We start from the raw sequence: 21,922 nt of genomic DNA on the forward strand, positions 1-21,922 counted from the left end.
TCTCCTCTTCATTTAGTTGTTCTTGTGGGTTTCTATCTTTTTCCTTCATTTGTACCAATTTCTCTGTCATCTCATTTCATCTAACTTACTGCGTTTGTGGTCTCCTTTCCACAGGCTACAGGATAATAGTTCCTCTTGCTTCTGGTGTCTGCCCCTTGGTGGGTGAGGTTGGTCCAGGGACTTTTGCAGGCTTCTTGGTGGGATGGACTGGTGTCTGCCCTCTGGTGGGTGGAGGTGGGGCCATGTCAAAGGGTGTGTTTTGAGATGGCTGTGAGCTCAGTACAACTTTAGGTAGCCTGTCTTCTGTTGGATGAGGCTGGCTTCCTATTTTGTTGGTTGTTTGGCCTGAGGCTTTCTAGCACTGGAGCTTGCAGGTTATTGGGAAGGGTTGTGTCTTGGTGCTGAAATTTTGGCCTCCTGGAGAGCTCACTCTGATCAATATTCCCTGGGGCTTCTGCTACCAGTGTCCTTGCCCTTATAGTGAGCTATAGTCAACACTTTGCACCCCAGGATACCCTCCAAGACCCCTAAGTAGGGGTAGCCCAGGTTCCTATGGAGGTACTTTGTGCTGGGTCCCAGTGCACGTGAGACCTTTGTACACCCTCAAGATTGGAGTCTCTGTTTCCCCCAGCCCTGTAGAGCTCTTGCACTCAAGCCCCACTGGCTTTCAAGTCTGAATGCTCTGGGGGTTCTTCCTCTCGATTCAAGACCCTCAGACTGTCTTGGGAGGGTTATTTTTATGTGGGAACATCCCTGTGTAGCCTGTGCAGGTTTAATATTTTTGGGTGCAAGCATGGTTTTTAGTATAGATGACTGCCACCTTTTCCCTCAGTGTATGCTGGCCATTATCCCCTTGATAGGAGATGTGACTGATGTTGTGGTGACCAGAGCCTGCACTGGATATTGAGCAGGGCCTCCCTTTTGCTCTGTGGTTGTCACTGCCATGTTAGAGGTGGGATTTGCTCCACATTTGTTGGAGTAGAGGCCCCAAGATCTGTTTCTTAGCTGTGTTTCTGATCTGCAGTGTGAGGTAGGCAGGATTGGATCACTCCCACTGGGAGGAAAGCCACTGAATATTCCTCTGGAGTTGTTCACCTGTGGGTGTGCCCTGTCATGTCACTTTTCATCCTTTGTGCAAGTTCTCAGATTACACTGTTGTTGGCACTGCTCTCGGCCTTTCCTTAACTGTGGGTATGCCTACAATTGGCCCTGGTGTCTTTCATATGTTTTCACCAGGCCATCATTGTGGGCCCACTGAAGTCAGGTCCCAGGATTGCAGTAATCATGGATCTGGACACACTGTGGTCAGCTCAAGACTCTAGCCTGGTACAACCCTGGCATGTATGTTCCCACAAAGTCTACAGCTGCTAAAGCTAGACCCATCTTTGCTGTGGGAGCACTTGTTGTCCATTCAGATGTTCTGTAGGCACTGAGTTTACAAAGCCAGTTGCAGGGGTGTCAATTCACAGTTTGCACAGCTGCCAGGAGAGATTTCAGCTTTTTTTCCTTAATTGCATGGCCCCTGGGGCTTAGCCGTGGTTTCAGCACCACCTATCTGTGCGGGCCACTCACAGGCGTCTGCTCCTGAGGCTTTCCGGAGCACATGAGTCCACCCGGTGAAGAGAGGGTGCAGAGGAGGCAGCAGATGGGGTTGTGGGAGCCCATATGGGAATGGGTCATGCAAGGGAGCCGGCAGCCATGGGAGTGAGAGAGCCAGCTGGTGGCCTTGGGTATGAGAGAGCTGGCCCTGGTGGGAACAGGGTATGCTGGGGTGGGTATGCTAGGGTATGGTGGCCAACAGTGCAAGAGAGTCAACCCTGGCAGGAGCCCTTCCTAATGCCTGGGGAGGCAGGGGCCGGCATGCAGGGAGAGAGGATGCAATGGTAGCCCCACCCCTTTTGTGTCATTCAACAATGGCACTTCACTTATATTGCAGTCTGGGTTTCCTCTACAAGCATTCCCAGTTGTGGATTTCCTCACTCCCATTCCCTCAGGCTGTCTCGTTGCGGCCAACAGCATTCTTCTCCCCAGGTTTGCTCTCCAAATCCCAAGTTCCAGTACCCAGCCCCCTTCTGCACTGGTGGATGCACGTCTCAGCCTGGGGCATGCAGGGCTGTGGCACAGACTATCTGTGTAGGTCTCACTGTGTCCTGTTTGTCACAGACTGGTTGCTGCACTTTCCTCCGGTAGTCCCTGAAGCTTCCCATCTGTTCCAACTGATCTCCCCTCCAGTGAGGGGGCTTCCCTGGATGCAGGGACCTCTCCTCTCCTTCAGCTCCCTGCCCAGGGCTGCAGGTCCCTTTCCAATTCCTCTCCTCTTCCTTTTCTCTTATTTTGTCCTACCCAGTTACATGGGGATCTTTCTTGTCCTTTTAGGTGTTTGAGGTCCTCTGCCAGTGTTCATGTGGTGTTCCGTGAGAACTGTTCCATTTTTAGATGTATTCTTGATGTATTTGTGAGGAGAGATGAACTCCATGTCCTCCTACTTCTCCACCATCTTGGCAGAGTCAGGTTGGGGCCACAGGTTCAGCTCCAGAAGCCCATTTTGATACAAGTAAGCCTTCAGCCTCTTCGATGGCCTCTGGGGCAAGGCACTGCTCCACTGTGCGAGTGGGGAGAGAAGTGAGTCTTCCACCTGGGGGCATTTACTTTTTATTTCTCTTTCAACACTTCTTGTTACCTCTTGAGAAAGTCTCAGTTGTTGTTACTATGTCTTTTTCTCTGCAGCTTTACTGAGGTATAATTGGTATACAAAAAACTGCACATAATTAATATAAGCAATTTGCTGTGTTTCAACATATGTATATACTCATTTTACCACCAAAACAATCAAGGTAATAAACATATCCATTAGCCCCATTTCCCTGTGTCCCTTTCTGTGTGTGTGTGTGTGTGTGTGTGTGTGTGTGATTCAATCGCCTTATTTGTTATTGTTCTGTGCAGGCTTTCTATGTCTTCCTGATTCATTCTTGGTAGGTTGTAACTTTCTAGGAGTTTATTCATTTATTCTAAGTTGTCCAATTTGTTGGAGTCCAATTGTTTGTAATAGCCCCTTATAATATTTTTTATTTCTGTGACTTCAGTTGTAATGTCTGCTCTTTCATTTCTGATTTTATTTACTTGAGTCATTTTTCTGCTTAGTCTAGCTAAAGTTTTGTCGATTTTATTTATATTTAAAAAAACCCAACTCTTAGCTTTGCCAGTTTCTTTCTATTGTATTCCTAGTCTCTATTCCATTTATTTCTGCTCTAATTTTTGTTTAATTTTAATTATTATTTCCTTCCTTCCATTAACTTGTGCTTAGCTTGTTGTTCTTTTCCTAGTTTCTTGAGGTATAAACCTAGGTCATTTGAGATTTTTCTTCTTTTTAAAAATGTTGTCTTATCATTATAATTTTCCCTCTTAGTACTGATCACACCCCAAAAAAATAGTACAGTAGTTTACAATATACCATAACTTTTGGTATATTGTGTTTTCATTTTTCTCATGATATTTTCTAATTTCCTTTTTGATTTCTTTGACCCAATGATCACTCAAGAGTGTGTTCATTTCCATTTGTTTGTGAGGTTTGTGATTTATTTTTGTTATTGATTTTTTTCCATTGTGTTCAGAAAAGATACTCAGAATGATGTCAATCTTCTTACATTTAATGAGACTTGTTTTGTGACTCAGCATGTGATCTATCCTAGAGAATGTTCCATGTATGCTTGAAAAGAATATATATTCTGTTGCTATTGAATGGAATGTTCTGTATATGTCAATTAGGTTCCATTTGGTCTAGAGCATTACTCAAATTTGCTGTTTCCTTATTTATTTTCGGCCTGGGTGATCTATTCATTATTGAAAGTGGGTAGTGAAGCCTTCTAATACTATTGTATTGATGTCTATTTCTCCCTTCAGATATGTCAATTAAAAAAATATGCTTAGGGGGCTTCCCTGGTGGCACAGTGGTTGAGAGTCTGCCTGCCGATGCAGGGGACATGGGTTCGTGCCCCGGTCCAGGAAGATCCCACATGCCACGGAGTGACTGGGCCCGTGAGCCATGGCTGCTGGGCCTGCGTGTCCAGAGCCTGTGCTCCACAACAGGAGAGGCCACAACGGTGAGAGGCCCGCGTACCACAAAAAAAAAAAAAAAAAAATGCTTAGGTTCTTTGATGCTTGGTCTATACATATTTATAATTATTATGTCATCCTGTTGTATTGACCCTTTAAATTTTTTGTTCTTTTTAATAAAAATTGTATTTAAGGTGTACAACATGATGATTTGATACACATATACACAGTGAAATAATTACTACAGTCAAGCATGATAGCATATCATGATGTCACATAGTTACCATATTTTTTGGGGTGTGATCAGTGCACTTGAAATTTACCCTTTTAGCAAATTTCCAGCATTCAGTGAAGTATTTATTATAGTCATCATACAATATATGAGATCTCTACACATATTCATCCTATGTAATGCAACTTTGTACCCTGTGACCAATAATATCTCCCCATTTCTTTTACCTCTCCACCTCTGTTAACCACTGTTCTAAAACTCTGCTTCTATGTATTCAGCATTAAAAATTCTACATATAAGTGAGATGATGTAGTTTTTCTCTTTCTGTGTGTGGCTTATTTCACCTAGCATAACATCCTTCAGGTTCATCAATGTTGCAAATGACAAGCTAAAAAAAATATATATATATATATAATTATATAAAATGATATATATCACATAAATTGACCCTTTTATTATGTAATGACCTTTGTCTGTTGTGACTTTTTGTTTTGCGGTACGCAGGCCTCTCACTGTTGTGGCCTCTCCCGTTGCGGAGCACAGGCTCCAGACGTGCAGGCTCAGCAGCCATGGCTCACGGGCCTAGCTGCTCCGTGGCATGTGGGATCTTCCCGGACTGGGGCACAAACCCGTGTCCCCTGAATCGGCAGGCGGACTCTCAACCACTAAGCCACCAGGGAAGCCCTGTTATGACATTTTTGACTTAAAGTTTATTTTGTCTAGGTATAGCTGCCCTTGCCTTCTCTCTTTTGGTTACCATTTTCATGGAGTATCTTTCTATCCATTCCTTCATTTTCAACCTATGTACGTCCTTAATTCGAAGTTGAGTCTCTCATAGACAGCATAAAATTGGGTCTTTTTAAAAAAAATCTATTCACCTACTTTATGTCTTTTGACTGATGAATTTAATCCACTTCTATTTTGGCTTTCTTTTGATTCACCATAAAATATACCTAAGAGAAGGGGAGATATACTCAACCATCAAGCGAGTTAAAGATAGAGCCTGAAGCAGATACAGTAAACTTGGATTTTCTTTGAAGTTTGTTGTTTTATCTTAAAAATTCATAGAAATTTTGCATTTTACTTTATAATAAATTTGTGCTTCTATTAATGCTTTATGTTTTAATTTTGAGGAAAATTAATGGTGTAGAAAAAATCATAAGTGTATTGTGTGACTCTCACTCCTGCTAGATACACTAATTTGAAAATACAATGTACTTTATATAAGAACTATTCAATTCATTTTAGTCTTGTCACCATCAGTAGCATAGAATAATCCTTTAAAACTATTATCTCAGAGACCTTCAAGATGGTGGAGGAGTAAGACGTGGAGATCACCTTCCTCCACACAAATACATCCGAAATACATCTACATGTGGAACAACTCCTACACAACACTTATTGAACGCCGGCATAAGACCTAAGACTTCCCAAAAGGCAAGAAACTCCCCATGTACCTGGGTACGGCAAAAGAAAAAGAAAAAACAGAGACAAAACAATAGGGAGAGGACCTGCACCTCTGCGAGGGAGCTTTGAAGGAGGAAAAGTTTCCACACATTAAGAAGCCCCTTCACTGGTGGAGATGGGGGTGGCAGGGGGGAAGCTTTGGAGCCATGGAGGAGAGCACAGCAACAGGGGTGCAGAGGGCAAAGCAGAGAGATGCCCACACAGAAGATCGGTGCTGACCGGCACTCAACAGCCTGAGAGGCTCGACTGCTCACCTGCCAGTGTGGGTGGGGGCTGGGAGCTGAGGCTCAGGCTTCGGAGGTCAGACCCAGGGAGATAACAGGGGTTGGCTGCGCAAACAGTGCCTGAAGGGGGCTAGTGCACCACAGCTAGCCGGGAGGGAGTGCCGGAAAAAGTCTGGAACTGCCTAAGAGGCAAGAGACCATTGTTTTGGGGTGTGTGAGGGGAGGGGATTCAGAGCACTGCCTAAACGAGATCCAAAGACGGCCGTGAGCTGTGGCTATCAGCACTGACACCAGAGACTGGCATGAAACGCTAAGGCTGCTGCTGCAGCCACCAAGAAGCCTGTGCTCAAGCTATCCACTATCCACACCTCCCCTCCTGGTAGCCTCTGCAGCCCACCACTGCCAGGGCTCCGTGATCCAGGGACAACTTCCCTGGGAGAACACACAGCACGCCTCAGGCTGTTGCAACGTTATGATGGCCCCTGCAGCTGCAGGGTTGTCCCGCTTTCTGTACCCCTCCCTCCCCCTGGACTGAGTAAGCCAGAGCCCCCTAATCAGCTGCTACTTTAACCCTGTCCTGTCTGAGCAAAGAACAGGCACACTCAGGGGACCTACACGCAGAGGCAGGGTTAAGTCCAAAGCTGAACCCCAGGAGCTGTGCGAACAAAGCAGCGAAAGGGAAATTTCTCCCAGCAGCCTTAGGAGCAGGGAATAAAAACTCCAAAATCAACTTGATGTACCCTCCATCTCTGGAATACCTGAAGAGACAACAAATCATTCCAAAATTTAAGCAGTGGACTTTGGGAGGAGCTGTAGACTTGGGGTTTACATTCTGCATCTAATTTGTTTCTGGTTTTATGTTTATCTTAGTTTAGTATTTAGAATTTATTATCATTGGTAGATTTGTTTATTGATTTGGTTGCTCTCTTCCTTTTTCTTTATACATATATATATGTGTATATATATATATATATATTTTTTTTTTTTCTTTTTCCTTATCGTCTTTTTGTGAGTGTGTATGTGTATGCCTCTTTGTGTGATATTGTCTGTATAGTTTTGTTTTTACCATTTGTACTAGGGTTTTGTCAGTCCTTTTTTTTTCTTTTATTATTTTATAAATTTTTTGTAATAATTAAAAACTTTTTTTTGTTTTAACAATATTTTACTTTTTATTTTATTTTTTTCTATTCTATACTATTTTCTTTTCTTTATTTCTTTCTTTGTCCCTTTTCATCTGAGCCATGTGACTGGGTCTTGGTGTTCCGGCTGGGAGTCAGGCCTGTGCCTCTGAGGTGGGAAAGCCAAGTTCAGGACATTGGCCCACCAGAGACCTACTGGCTCCACATAATATCAAACATTGAAAGCTCTCCCAGAGATCTCCAGCTCAATGCTAAGACCCAGCTCCACTCAACGATCAGCAAGCTACAGTGCTAAACACCCTATGCCAAACAACTAGCAAGACAGGAACACAACCTCACCCATTAGCAGAGAAGCCACCCATTACCAGAGAGGCTGCCTAAAATCATAATAAGGTCACAGACACCCCAAAACACACCACCAGACATAGACATGCCCACTAGAAAGACAAGATCCAGCCTCATCCACTAGAACACAGGCACTAGGCCCCCCCACCAGGAAGCCCACACAACCCCCTGAAGCAACCTTAGGCACTGGGGGAAGACACCAAAAACAACAGGAACTACAAACTTGCAGCCAGTAAGTTAATCAAAATGAGAAGACAGAGAAACACACAGTAGTTGTAGGAGCAAGGTAAAATCCCACCAGACCAAACAAGTAAACAGGAAATAGGCAGTCTACCTGAAAAAGAATTCAGAGTAATGATAGTAAAGATGATCCAAAATCTTGGAAATAGAACAGAAAAAATACAAGAAACGTTTAACAAGGATCTAGAAGAACTAAAGAGCAAACAATGATGAACAACACAATAAATGAAATTAAAAATTCTCTAGAAGGAAACAAAAGCAGAATAACTGAGGCAGAAGAACGGATAAATGACCTGGAAGATAAAATAGTGGAAATAACTTCTACAGAGCAGATAATGAAAAAGAATGAAAAGAACTGAGGACAGGCTTAGAGACTTCTGGGACAACATTAAACGCACCAAGATTCAAATTATAGGGGTCTCAGAAACAGAAGAGAAAAAGAAAGGGACTGAGAAAATATTTGAAGAGATTATAGTTGAAAACTTCCTTAATATGGGAAAGGAAATAGTCAAGTCCAGGAAGCACAGAGAGCCACATACAGGATAAATCCAAGGAGAAACAAACCAAGACACATATTAATCAAACCATCAAAAATTAAATACGAAGAAAAAATATTAAAAGCAGCAAGGAGAAAGCAACAAATAACATATAAGGGAATCCCCATAAGCTTAACAGCTGATCTTTCAGCAGGAACTCTGCAAGCCAGAAGGGAGTGACAGGACATATTTAAAGTGATGAAAGGGAAAAAGCTATAATAAAGATTACTCTACCCAGCAAGGATCTCATTCAGATTTGATGGAGAAATATAAACTTTTACAGACAAGCAAAAGTTAAGAGAATTCAGCACTACAAAACCAGCTTTACAGCAAATGCTAAAGGAACTTCTCTAGGCAGGAAACACAAGAGAAGGAAAAGACCTACAATAACAAATGAAAATAATTAAGAAAATTGTAATAGGAACACACATATCAATAAGAACCTTAATGTAAATGGATTCAATACTCCAAGTAAAAGACATAGATTGGCTGAATGGATAAAAAAAACAAGATCTATATATATGCTCTCTACAACAGACCCATTTCAGACCTAGGGACACAGAAAGACTGAAAGTGAGGGGATGGAAAACGATATTCCATGCAAATGGAAATCAAAAGAAAGCTGGAGTAGCAATTCTCATATCAGACAAAATAGACTTTAAAACAAAGACTATTACAAGACACAAAGAAGTACACCACATAATGATCAAGGGATCAATCCAAGAAGAAGATATAACAACTGTAAATATTTATGCACCCAACATAGGAGCACCTCAATACATAAGGCACATGCTAACAGCCATAAAAGGGGAAATCAACAGTAACACAATCAGAATAGGGGATTTTAACACCCCACTTTCACAAATCGTCAGATCATCCAAAATGAAAATAAATAAGGAAACACAAGCTTTAAATGATACATTAAACAACATGGACTTAATTGATATTTATAGGACACTTCATCCCAAAACAACAGAATACACTTTCTTCTCAAGGGCTCATGGAATATTCTCCTAGATAGATCATATCTTGGGTCACAAATCAAGACTTGGTAAATTTAAGACAATTGAATATGTATCAAGTATCTTTTCCAACTACAATGCTATGAGACTAGATATCAACTACAGGAGAAAATCTGTAACAAATACAAACACATGGAGGCTAAACAATACACTACTAAATAACCAAGAGATCGCTGAAGAAATCAAAAGGAAATCAAAAAATACCTAGCAAGAAATGACAATGAAAACACGACGACCCAAAACCTATTGGATGCAGCAAAAGCATTTCTAAGAAGGAAGTTTATAGCAATACAATCCTACCTCAACAAACAAGAAATATCTCAAATAAACAATCTAAACTTACACCTAAAGCAATTAGTGAAAGAAGAACAACCCCTCCCCAAAGTTATCTGAAGGAAAGAAATAATAAAGATCAGATCAGAAATAAATGAAAAAGCACTGAAGGAAACAATAGCAAAGGTCAATAAAACTAAAATCTGGTTCTTTGAGAAGATACACAAAATTGATAAACCATTAGCCAGACTCATCAAGAAAAACGGGAGAAGTGTCAAATCAATAGAATTAGAAATGACAAAGGAGAAGTAACAACTGACACTGCAGAAATACAAAGGATCATGAGAGATTACTACAAGTAACTATATGCCCAAAAAATGGACAACGTGGAAGAAATGGACAAATTATTAGAAAAGCACAACATTCCAAGACTGAAGCAGGAAGAAATAGAAAATATAAACAGATGAATTACAAACACTAAAATTGAGACTGTGATTAAAAATCTTCCAGCAAACAAAAGCTCATGACCAGATGGCTTCAAAGGCGAATTCTATCAAACGTTTAGAGAAGAGCTAACACGTATCCTTCTCAAACTCTTCCAAATATAGCAGAGGGAGGAACATTCCCAGACTCATTCCATGAGGCCATCATCACCCTGATATCAAAACCAGAAAAAGATGTCACAAAGAAAGAAACCTTCAGGCCAATATCACTGATGAACATAGATGCAAAAATCCTCAAGAAAATACTAAAAACAGAATCCAACAGCACATTAAAAGGTTCAGACACCATGATCAAGTGGGGCTTATCCCAGGAATGCAAGGATTCTTCCACATACAAAAATCAATCAATGTGATAAACCATATGAACAAATTGAAGGAGAAAAAACATACAATCATCTCAATAGAGGCAGAAAGAGCTTTTGACAAAATTCTACCCTGTTTTATGATAAAAACCTTCCAGAAAGTAGGCATAGAGGGAACTTATCTCATCATAATAAAGGCCATATATAATAAACGCACAGCCAACATCATTCTCAATGGTGAAAAACTGAAACCATTTCCTGTAAGATTACGAACAAGACAAGGTTGCCCACTCTCACCACTATTATTCAACATAGTTTTGGGAGTTTTGGCCAGAGCAATCAGAGAAGCAAAAGAAATCCAAATTGGAAAAGAAGAAGTAAAGCTGTCACTGTTTGCAGATGACATAATACTATACATAGAGAATCCTAAAGATGCTACCAGAAAACTACTAGAGCTAATCAATGAATTTGGTAAAGTAGCAGGATACAAAATTAATGCACAGTAATCTCTCACATTCCTGTACACTGATGATGAAAAGTCTGAAAGAGAAATTAAGGAAACAGTCCCATTTACCATTGCAACAAAAAGAATAAAATGCTTAGGAATAAACCTACCTAAGGAGACAAAAGACCTGTATGCTGAAAACTATAAGATACTGATGAAAGAAATTAAAGATGATATAAACAGATGGAGAGATATACCATGTTCTTGGATTGGAAGAATCAACACTGTGAAAAGGACTCTATTACCGAAAACAATCTACAGATTCAATGCAATCCCTGTCAAACTACCACTGGCATTTTTCACAGAACTAGAACAAGAAATTTCACAATTTGTATGGAAACACAATAGAATCTGAATAGCCAAAGAAATCTTGAGAAAGAAAACCAGAGCTGGAGGAATCAGACTCCTGGACTTCAGACTATACTACAAAGCTACAGTAATCAAGACAGTATGGTACTGGCACAAAAACAGAAATATAGATCAATGGAACAGGAAAGAAAGTCCAGAGATAATCCCATGTACATATGGTCATCTTATTTTTGATAAATGAGGCAAGAGTATACAGTGGATAAAAGACAGCCTCATCAATAAATGGTGCTGGGAAAACTGGACAGCTACATGTAAAAGAATGAAATTAGAACACTCCCTGACACCCTACATAAAAATAAACTCAAAATGGATTAAAGATCTAAATGTAAGGCCAGACACTATAAAACACTTAGAGGAAAACAGGCAGAACACTCTATGACATAAATCACAGCAAGACTCGTTTTGACTCACCTCCTAGTGAAGTGGAAATAAAAACAAAAATAAACAAATGGGACCTAATGAAACTTCAAAGCTTTTGCACAGCAAAGGAAACCATAAATAAGACCAAAAGACAACCCTCAGAATGGGAGAAAATATTTGCAAATGAAGCAACTGTCAAAGGATTAATCTCCAAAATATACAAGCAGCTCATGCAGCTCAATATCAAAAAAACAAACAACCCAATCCAAAAATGGCAGAAGACCTGAATAGACATTTCTCCAAAGAAGATATACAGACTGCCAACAAACACATGAAAGAATGCTCAACATCATTAATCATTAGAGAAATGCAAATCAAAACTGCAATAAGGTATCAGCTTACAGCATTCAGAATGGCCATCATTAAAAAATCTACAAACAATAAATTCTGGACAGGGTGTGGACAAAAGGGAACCCTCTTGCACTGTTGGTGGGAATGTAAATTGATACAGTCGCTATGGAGAACAGTATGGAGACTTCTTGAAAAACTAAAAATAGAACTACCATATGACCCAGCAAACCTACTACTGGGCATATACCCTGAGAAAACCATAATTCAAAAAGATTTATGTACCACAATGTTCATTGTAGCACTATTTACAATAGCCAGGACATGGAAGCAACCTTAATGTCCACGGACAGATGAATGGATAAAGAAGATGTGGCACATATATACAATGGAATATTACTCAGCCATAAAAAGAAACAAAATTGAATTATTTGTAGTGAGGTGGATGGCCCTAGAGTCTGCAATACAGACTCTAGAAAGAGAAAAACAAATACTGTATGCTAACACATATGTATGGAATCTAAAAAATAATAAAATAAAAAAGGTTCTGAAGAGCCTAGGGGCAGGACAGGAATAAAGATGCAGATGTAGAGAATGGACTTGAGGATAGGGGGAGGCAGAAGGTTAAGCTGGGACGAAGTGAGAGAGTGGCATGTACATATATACACTACCAAATGTAAAATAGCTAGTTAGTGGGAACCAGCCACATAGCACAAGGAGATCAACTCAGTGCTTTGTGAACACCTAGAGGGGTGGGATAGGGAGGGTGAGAGGGAGATGTAAGAGGGAAAAGATATGGGTATATATGTATATGTATAGCTGATTCACTTTTTTATACAGCAGAAACTAACACACCATTGTAAAGCAATTATACTCCAATAAAGATGTTAAAAAAACCCGTAAAATTATTATTTCTATGGTATATGCTCTACACATTGGCATATTTTTGCACTTTGCAACGAAATCTAAATTTCAAAGAAAATAGTCTTTTGTGCTACCATTTCTTCTAATTTATCTTTTTAAAGTGTTATATATTTATGATAAAATAATTAAAGTGCTTCAGAAATATATGAAGTAGAAAGAGTCTGATCACATCCTAACTCTCCTTCAAGGAGGTAACACGTATATATAGACTTACAGAATCAGATTATATTTTAAATTTACTAAAGAAGCTTGATTCTTCTGTCTTTCTTCAAATATAGGCAATCTATAATCTATATTTTAATATTACTATGACAAATCTTACGGAGACGTTAACTTTGTCAGGGTTTTGCAATTCAAACACATTTCTTTGGAGTCTTTGTCAAGTAAATTTCTTTGATTGTTTTTATAAAAGTTCATAAATCGTTGGTTCAGATTTCTGGAATATACTTTCAGCTCATTATTAGTATATAGGATGAGAGAGGGCAACAAGAAAACGTAAGAAACTGACTCAGAAATGTTTTATTTGAGTAGTTTAATTTTGATATACACAATGAATTAAATCTTCTCAATAAGGGATACATTTAAATATTTCAAAGTAACACAGCAATTTTTATGTTACTATGTTATTACCCAAACTACTTTTGACAGTGTACTGAAGTGACCAACAGTATCCACAATGAAAAGTCATTTTCATACACTTTCTTTTGTGACTCTTTACCTCTCTAGTAGAGATAAAAAGTATACAAGGTATCATAACGCAGTGAATTGGAACCAGATTATTTTGTTTGGAATTTTAGCTCCACCACAAATGGCCACTGTATGTATCCCTTATATCATCAGTAAAACATAAACAATAACACTATTGTCACCTCGTAAAGGAAATAATCCATATTATAGCCCTGAGCATATTCCCTAAAATAGATTATGGATTCAATAATGATTGTTTTGAGTTTATTATTATTGATCATACAGATGGAAGAGAAAAAACATAATACATTCTTTAGATTAATTTGAAAATTAGTCATAAAGATTCCAAAACAACAAATATTATTACCTGAAAAATGAAAATTAATTTAATTTTATGATTTATCTATTTTTACATCTTTATTGGAGTATAATTGCTTTAAAATGGTGTGTTAGTTTCTGCTTTATAACAAAGTGAAGCAGTTATATATATACATATGTTCCCATATCTCTTCCCTCTTGCATCTCCCTCCCACCGAACCTCCCTATCCCACCCCTCCAGGGGGTCACAAAGCACCGAGCTGATCTCCCTGTGCTATGCGGCTGCTTCCCAGTAGCTATCTACCTTACGTTTGGTAGTGTATATATGTCTATGCCTCTCTCTCGCCTTGTCACAGCTTACCCTTCCCCCTCCCCATATCCTCAAGTCCATTCTCTAGTAGGTCTGTGTCTTTATTCCTGACTTACCCCTAGGTTCTTCATGACATTACTTTTTCTTAAATTCCATACATATGTGTTAGCATACGGTATTTGTCTTTCTCTTTCTGACTTACTTCACTCTGTATGACAGACTCTAGGTCTATCCACCTCATTACAAATAGCTCGATTTCATTTCTTTTTATGGCTGAGTAATATTCCATTGTATATATGTGCCACATCTTCTTTATCCATTCATCTGATGATGGACACTTAGGTTGTTTCCATCTCTGGGCTATTGTAAATAGAGCTACAATGAATATTTTGGTACATGACTCTTTTTGAATTATGGTTTTCTCAGGGTATATGCCCAGTAGTGGGATTGCTGGGTCATATGGTACTTCTATTTGTAGTTTTTTAAGGAACCTCCATACTGTTCTCCATAGTAACTGTACCAATTCACATTTCCACCAACAGTGCAAGAGGGTTCCCTTTTCTCCACACCCTCTCCAGCATTTATTGTTTGTACATTTTTTGATGATGGCCATTCTGACTGGTGTGAGGTGATACCTAATTGTAGTTTTGATTTGCATTTCTCTAATGATCGCTGATGTTGAGCATTCTTTCATGTGTTTGTTGGCAATCTGTATATCTTCTTTGGAGAGATGTCTATTTAGGTCTTCTGCCATTTTTGGATTCGGTTGTTTGTTTTTTTGATATTGAGCTGCATGAGCTGCTTGTAAATTTTGGAGATTAATCCTTTGACAGTTGCTTCATTTGCAAATATTTTCTCCCATTCTGAGGGTTGTCTTTTGGTCTTGTTTATGGTTTCCTTTCCTGTGCAAAAGCTTTGAAGTTTCATTAGGTCCCATTTGTTTATTTTTGTTTTTATTTCCACTTCTCTAGGAGGTGGGTCAAAAACGATCTTGCTGTGATTTATGTCATAGAGTGTTCTGCCTATGTTTTCCTCTAAGAGTTTGATAGTTTCTGGCCTTACATTTAGGTCTTTAATCCATTTTGAGCTTATTTTGTGTATGGTGTTAGGGAGTGATCTAATCTCATACTTTTCCATGTACCTGTCCAGGTTTTCCCAGCACCACTTATTGAAGAGGCTGTCCTTTTGCCACTGTATATTCCTGCCTCCTTTATCAAAGATAAGGTGACCATATGTGCGTGGGTTTATCTCTGGGCTTTCTATCCTGTTCCATTGATCTATCTTTCTGTTTTTGTGCCAGTACCATACTGTCTTGATTACTGTAGCTTTGTAGTATAGTCTGAAGTCAGGGAGCCTGATTCCTCCAGCTCCGTTTTTCGTTCTCTAGATTGCTTTGGCTATTCGGGGTCTTTTGTGTTTCCATACAAATTGTGAAATATTTTGTTGTAGCTCTGTGAAAAATGCCAGTGGTAGTTTGATAGGGATTGCATTGAATCTGTAGATTGCTTTGGGTAGTAGAGTCATTTTCACAATGTCGATTCTTCCAATCCAAAAACATGGTATATCTCTCCATCTATTTGTGTCATCTTTAATTTCTTTCATCAGTGTCTTATAATTTTCTGCATACAGGTCTTTTGTCTCTTGAGGTAGGTTTATTCCTAGATATTTTATTCTTTTTGTTGCAATGGTAAATGGGAGTGTTTTCTTGATTTCACTTTCAGTCTTTTCATCATTAGTGTATAGGAATGCAGGAGATTTCTGTGCATTAATTTTGTATCCTGCTACTTTAAAAAATTCAGTGATTAGCTCTAGTAGTTTTCTGGTAGCATCTTTAGGATTCTCTATGTATAGTATCATGTCATCTGCAAACAATGACAGCTTTACTTCTTCTTTCCCGATTTGGATTCCTTTAATTTCTTTTCTTATCTGATTGCTGTGGCTAAAACTTCCAAAACTCTGTTGAATAAGAGTGGTGAGAGTGGGCAACCTTGTCTTGTTCCTGATCTTAGTGGAAATGCTTTCAGTTTTTCACCCTTGAGGACGATGTTGGCTGTGTGTTTGTCCTATATTGCCTTTATTATGTTGAGGAAAGTTCCCTCTATGCCTACTCGCTGCAGGATTTTTATCATAAATGGGTGTTGAATTTTGTTGAAAGCTTTCTCTACATCTATTGAGATGATCATATGGTTTTTCTCCTTCAGTTTGTTAATATGGTTTATCACATTGATTGATTTGCATACATTGGAGAATCCTTGCATTCCTGGAATAAACCTCACTTGATCATCATGCATGATCCTTTTAATGTGCTGTTGAATTCTGTTTGCTAGTATTTTGTTGAGGATTTTTGCATCTACGTTCATCAGTGATATTGGCCTGTAGTTTTCTTTCTTTGTGACATCCTTGTCTGGTTTTGGTATCAAGGTGATGGTGGCCTAATAGAATGAATTTTGGAGTGTTCCTCCCTCTGCTATATTTTGGAAGAATTTCAGAAGGGCAGGTGTTAGCTCTTCTCTAAATGTTTGATAGAATTCACCTGTGAAGCCATCTGGTCCTGGGCTTTTGTTTGTTGGAAGATTGTTAATCACTGTTTTAATTTCAGTGCTTGTGATTGGTCTGTTCATATTTTCTATTTCTTCCTGATTCATTCTTGGCAGGTGGTGCATTTCTAAGAATTTGTCCATTTCTTCCAGGTTGTCCATTTTATTGGCATAGAGTTGCTTGTAGTAATCTCTCATGATCTTTTGTATTTCTGCAGTGTCAGTTGTTACTTCTCCTTTTTCATTTCTAATTCTATTGATTTGAGTCTTCTCCCTTTTTTTCTTGATGAGTCTGGCTAATGGTTTATCTATTTTGTTTATCTTCTCAAAGAACCAGCTTTTAGTTTCACTGATCTTTGCTATCGTTTACTTCATTTTTTTTCATTTATTTCTGATCTGATTTTTATGATTTCTTTCCCTCTGTTAACTGTGGGTTTTTTTGTTCTTCTTTCTCTAACTACTTTAGGTGCAAGGTTAGGTTGTTTATTCGAAATGCTTCCTGTTTCTTAAGGTGGGCTTGTATTGCTATAAACTTCCCTCTTAGAACTGCTTTTGCTGCATCCCATAGGTTTTGGGTCATCGTGTCTCCATTGTCATTTGTTTCTAGGTATTTTTTGATTTCCTGTTTGATTTCTTCAGTGACCACTTCGTTATTAAGTAGTGTATTGTTTAGCCTCCATGTGTTTGTATTTTTTACAGATCTTTTCCTGTAATTGGTGTCTAGTCTCATAGTGTTGTGGTCGGAAAAGATACTTGATACAATTTCAATTTTCTTAAATTTACCAAGTCTTGATTTGTGACCCAAGATATGATCTATCCTGGAGAATGTTCCATGAGCACTTCAGAAAAATGTGTATTGTGTTGTTTTTGATGGAATGTTCTACAAATATCAATTAAGTCCATCTTGTTTAATGTATCATTTAAAGCTTGTGTTTCCTTTTTTATTTTCATTTTGGGTGATCTGACCATTTGTGAAAGTGGGGTCTTAAATTCCCCTATTATGAATGTGTTACTGTCGATTTCCCCTTTTATGCCTGTTAGTATTTGCCTTATGTATTGAGGTGCTCCTATGTTGGGTGCATAAATATTTACAGTTGTTATATCTTCTTCTTGGATTTATCCCTTGATCATCATGTAGTGTCCTTCTTTGTCTCTTCTAATAGTCTTTAATTTAAAGTCTATTTTGTCTGATATGAGAATTGCCACTCCAGCTTTCTTTTGGTTTCCATTTGCATGGAATATCTTTTTCCATCCCCTTACTTTCAGTCTATATGTGTCTCTAGGTCTGAAGTGGTTCTCTTGTAGACAGCACATATATGGGTCTTGTTTTTGTACCCATTCAGGCAATCTGTGTCTTTTGGTGGGATTATAGTTGAAAACTTCCCTAATATGGGAAAGGAAATAGTTAATCAAGTCCAGGAAGCACAGAGAGTCCCATACAGGATAAATCCAAGGAGAAATATGCCAAGACACATATTAATCAAACTGTCAAAAATTAAATACAAAGAAAACATATTAAAAGCAGCAAGGGAAAAACAACAAATAACACACAAGGGAATCCCCATAAGGTTAACAGGTGATCTTTCAGCAGAAACTCTGCAAGGCAGAAGGGACTGGCAGGACATATTTAAGGTGATGAAGGAGAAGAACCTGCAACCAAGATTACTCTCCCCAGCAAGGATCTCATTCAGATTTGATGGAGAAAATAAAACCTTTACAGACAAGCAAAAGCTGAGAGAGTTCAGCACCACCAAACCAGCTTTACAACAAATGCTAAAGGAAAATTAATTTTATCTGGTTTTCTGGATCCTGGAAATTTCTTAACATCAGAAGAAAAGAATAGAAAAGATAACAATGGTCTAGCTAATAGTTGGCATTGATAGGTCCCTCTTAAGTACTGAAATGTGACAGTCTTAAAACAAGTGACTGGTTAGGCATAGTGAACAAATGAATAATAGCTGGGAAACAATGAATATTATTGAAGTCTAGTGAAAAAAATAGTGAAACTTTCTTTTTTTCAATGTGGAAAAGATCCATATGTAACAATGGAGTGGAGTCAAATTAGTAAGTGCTGTGATAGAGGTATACATTGAATGACATTACAGAGTAGGAGTAGTGATTCTCTGTGACTGAAGTGCAGTACACTTTGGAGAATGTGGAGGGAAATGAGATTGGATGGCTGAGTGGTAGTTGGATATTGGAAGTTCTTGAATACCAAACTAGAATGTTGGAACTTAAATTTGTGACAAGACATAAATGGCTGTTGAGTAGGAGTTTTATATCATTTGAAATACTGTTCTCTGGACAGCATTATAAAATTAGAACTGGGAAGGCAGGAAATTAGAGTTAGGGGTTGGAAAGCCTCAGAACAGCACATAAAGACTTCAACTTTTGTAAACTTGATGCCTTGGGTCTTGACTATTTCATAATATTGCCATCTCAATATTATTTCTAAAGTCTTATCACATAGATATTAGTTCTAAAAGTGAGCAAGTGCTTAAAATGATTATTCTTAAAAAGAATAAGAATAAACTTTCTTCAAGATGCTTATAGAAAACTATTACAAATAACTAAGCTTTTACCAATATAGAAAACCACTTTTTAAGAGGAAAAATTAAGCAAATAAATAAAAATGGGTATTTACTTTTGACTTTACAAAAATTATTTTTAATGACAAATATCATAACATATATAGAATTCACTTACTAGACACTTGTTTAGTACATGGTGAAATACTGTTGAAATGTATTTAAGAGTTACAAAAGACACCAGGAGCTTTATTTAAATAAAGGCCATATACATTGGAATAAAGGCTCGTCTCTTGATTTAGAAACAAATAGTTGTCTTGAACTGTTTGTTCTAAATATATTTGTTCTTGAAAAATGTAGCTTGTCTTTTAGTTGACAAATTTTTTAGATGATAATTTTGGGTCAGACAGAAATTGTCTTTCTTAATAATAGATTAAAAATAAAATTAAACATAACTCTCAGAGATTAGAAAAAAAGGAGAAAGGTATTTCTTAGATAGATTCATAGGAAGACACAGATACATGGAATTTCAAATTGTATTGGAAGGAAAAGATGATTCTCCAAAAGTCATAGATTTTTGTATTTCTTATTTTCTTTTATTAAAAATAACAATAATTATTAGATCACAGATTTTAAAGTAGTCTGAAAGAGTTAACTGGCAACTACCCCTATATTTGAGAATTTTTTAAATGCTGGACAAAATATAAAAAACTGCAATATAACAGTGTGGAGCCTGTAGTTTTAGTTGGTATATAGAAATGCACCTAGGAATTTTATATCTAAAAGTTTAACTTTTATAGTAGAGATATACCAGTACAAAATCTACAAAATTAATGAGAGCCATCAAAAAACTAGGAAAAGAAAGTATAGATAACACTACTTATATAGGCTAACACAATGAGCTAGGATTTGATTTTCAAATTACAGATAATGACCCATTAGTGAATTCTGAAATCAATTTTGTGGGTCAAGACCTGCATTTAAAAAAAAGTAATACAGAAGAATAGGATACCATAGTAATAAACAGAAAATATGAGATAAGGATAAGTATTATTCATAATCTTTTATTTAGTTGTGCGTGTCCAGAGATGAGATATAAAATTCATAACTTAGTACAGACTGTGGATGAAAATGCTTGAAAAACCTGAGCTAAAGGGTCACACTCAGAAAATGGTCATCAATGTATCTGTCAACCTGAGGTGGAGTTCCACAGGAGAGTCCACTGGGGTCAGCCCTGAGTCCAGGGGTATTTTAGCATTTTGTCTATGTCTCAGATAATGAAAAGTAGAACACATTTTGCTAACAATGTCTAGTAGGGAGATGGTAAAGTACCAGAACCTTCGAATAGAGAACTGAGGTTTCATACTGCCCTTGAACATTGATAAACTGATCCAAGTGCAGTACTTTTTCAAGTTTTGGCTACATATTGGGAAAGATATGAGAGCTATACTTTTCTGATTATCTAAAAATAAGGCAGGGTTTCATAGGATTTGCAACTGAGTCAAGACAAACTTTTTAGTGATTTTAAAAGTGGTGTCTAATTTACTTATGCATTAGTAAAAAATGATAAGCAAGAGTATATAGAGCTTTACATTAAACATTTTTTTCTAGAACATGAATTTGGAATCATCAGCAATTATATTCTGATCTCAATACCATGTATTATATACAGGTAGAACTCTGAGAATTTATAAAATTAGCTAATATATTAATTTCAGAGAGGTTAAAATAGTGTGCCCTATATATCACTGAAAGGCTTCGGTTGTCTTCATAGAATTCAGTCCCTTATTACTTCTGAGCTACTATAGAATATACATTAGATATGAATGATTTACATAATTGAGATTATGATTGATATTGCTCTCATGGATGCCTCTTCAATGAATAAAAATTTTTTCCTCAGTCGAACAAATATAGGTCCTAACATAAGCCAGTGTATGTTTCTTCATTTGAGATTCTGATGTAAAGTTCTTATTGAAATATCATGATAGCTCAATGGAGATTTTTTTACTGTATATCTTTTCCCTCACTTTCTTGGAGGTAAATTAGAAGAAAACAACTTTCATTTGTGGAGGCAGGCCAACAATAATGTTATGATTTCACTCTGGTCCAGTACACTAGAATAAATAACTTACCTACTCCCACTTACCTTGCTACATGATTAATTACAGGAGCAAAGTTGGTTGGCCCATACAGTTGTACAGATTTCAGACTCCTATAATAAGCCTCCATGACACCCTCAATGCCATCACAGTAGGGGTTTTGAGGGTTCCCATTCTGTAGAAAGTTACAGGCAAAAAAAAAGTAAAGAATGAATAGTATCTGTAAGGCTCAATTAAAAAAGAGAATGATACAGGTTCATACTCATAAAGCTTTTTTGGATGAAAACTCAGTTATAGATTTATAATAGTAAAACATAATAATAAATTAAGTGATCAACATAGATTACATTTACATAGATTGTGATATGAGGTAATGTGCAATCATTAAAAATGGATACTTTTCAATTAAAGGGCAGGAGGAAATTCTAAATAATCTTGAGAAGCTGAATATCGTGACATTTTACAATTAATGATGTCTTATTTATACACAGGTCTGTGTACATACAGAGATAAACATATAAAAATCTAAAAAGAAGGAAACAAAATGTTAATATTTGTTATCTCTGAGTAGTTATAAATTGTTGATTTTTATTTCATT

At 37.6% G+C, this 21,922-nt stretch overlaps 1 protein-coding gene across 18 annotated transcripts in view; it reads right to left on the reverse strand.

The window, feature by feature from the left end:
- Positions 1-21,922, reverse strand: part of CPNE8 (copine 8) — a 350,243-nt gene that overhangs the window by 51,008 nt on the left and 277,313 nt on the right. For all 18 annotated transcript variants that reach the window (XR_016394895.1, XR_016394896.1, XM_022577941.3 and 15 more), the window contains one exon: positions 21,372-21,499. Coding sequence is in view for 16 of the 18 variants with exons in the window: in XM_022577941.3 (XP_022433649.1) it covers positions 21,372-21,499 (128 nt within the window). In the remaining 2 variants the exon portion in view is untranslated. The remainder of the gene's footprint in view (positions 1-21,371; positions 21,500-21,922) is intronic.

This window comes from Delphinapterus leucas, chromosome 11 (assembly GCF_059928025.1).
Source record: "Delphinapterus leucas isolate spDelLeu-1000000601 "Yukka" chromosome 11, BTC_Dleu_Yukka2, whole genome shotgun sequence".
Taxonomy (NCBI): Eukaryota; Metazoa; Chordata; class Mammalia; order Artiodactyla; family Monodontidae; genus Delphinapterus; species Delphinapterus leucas.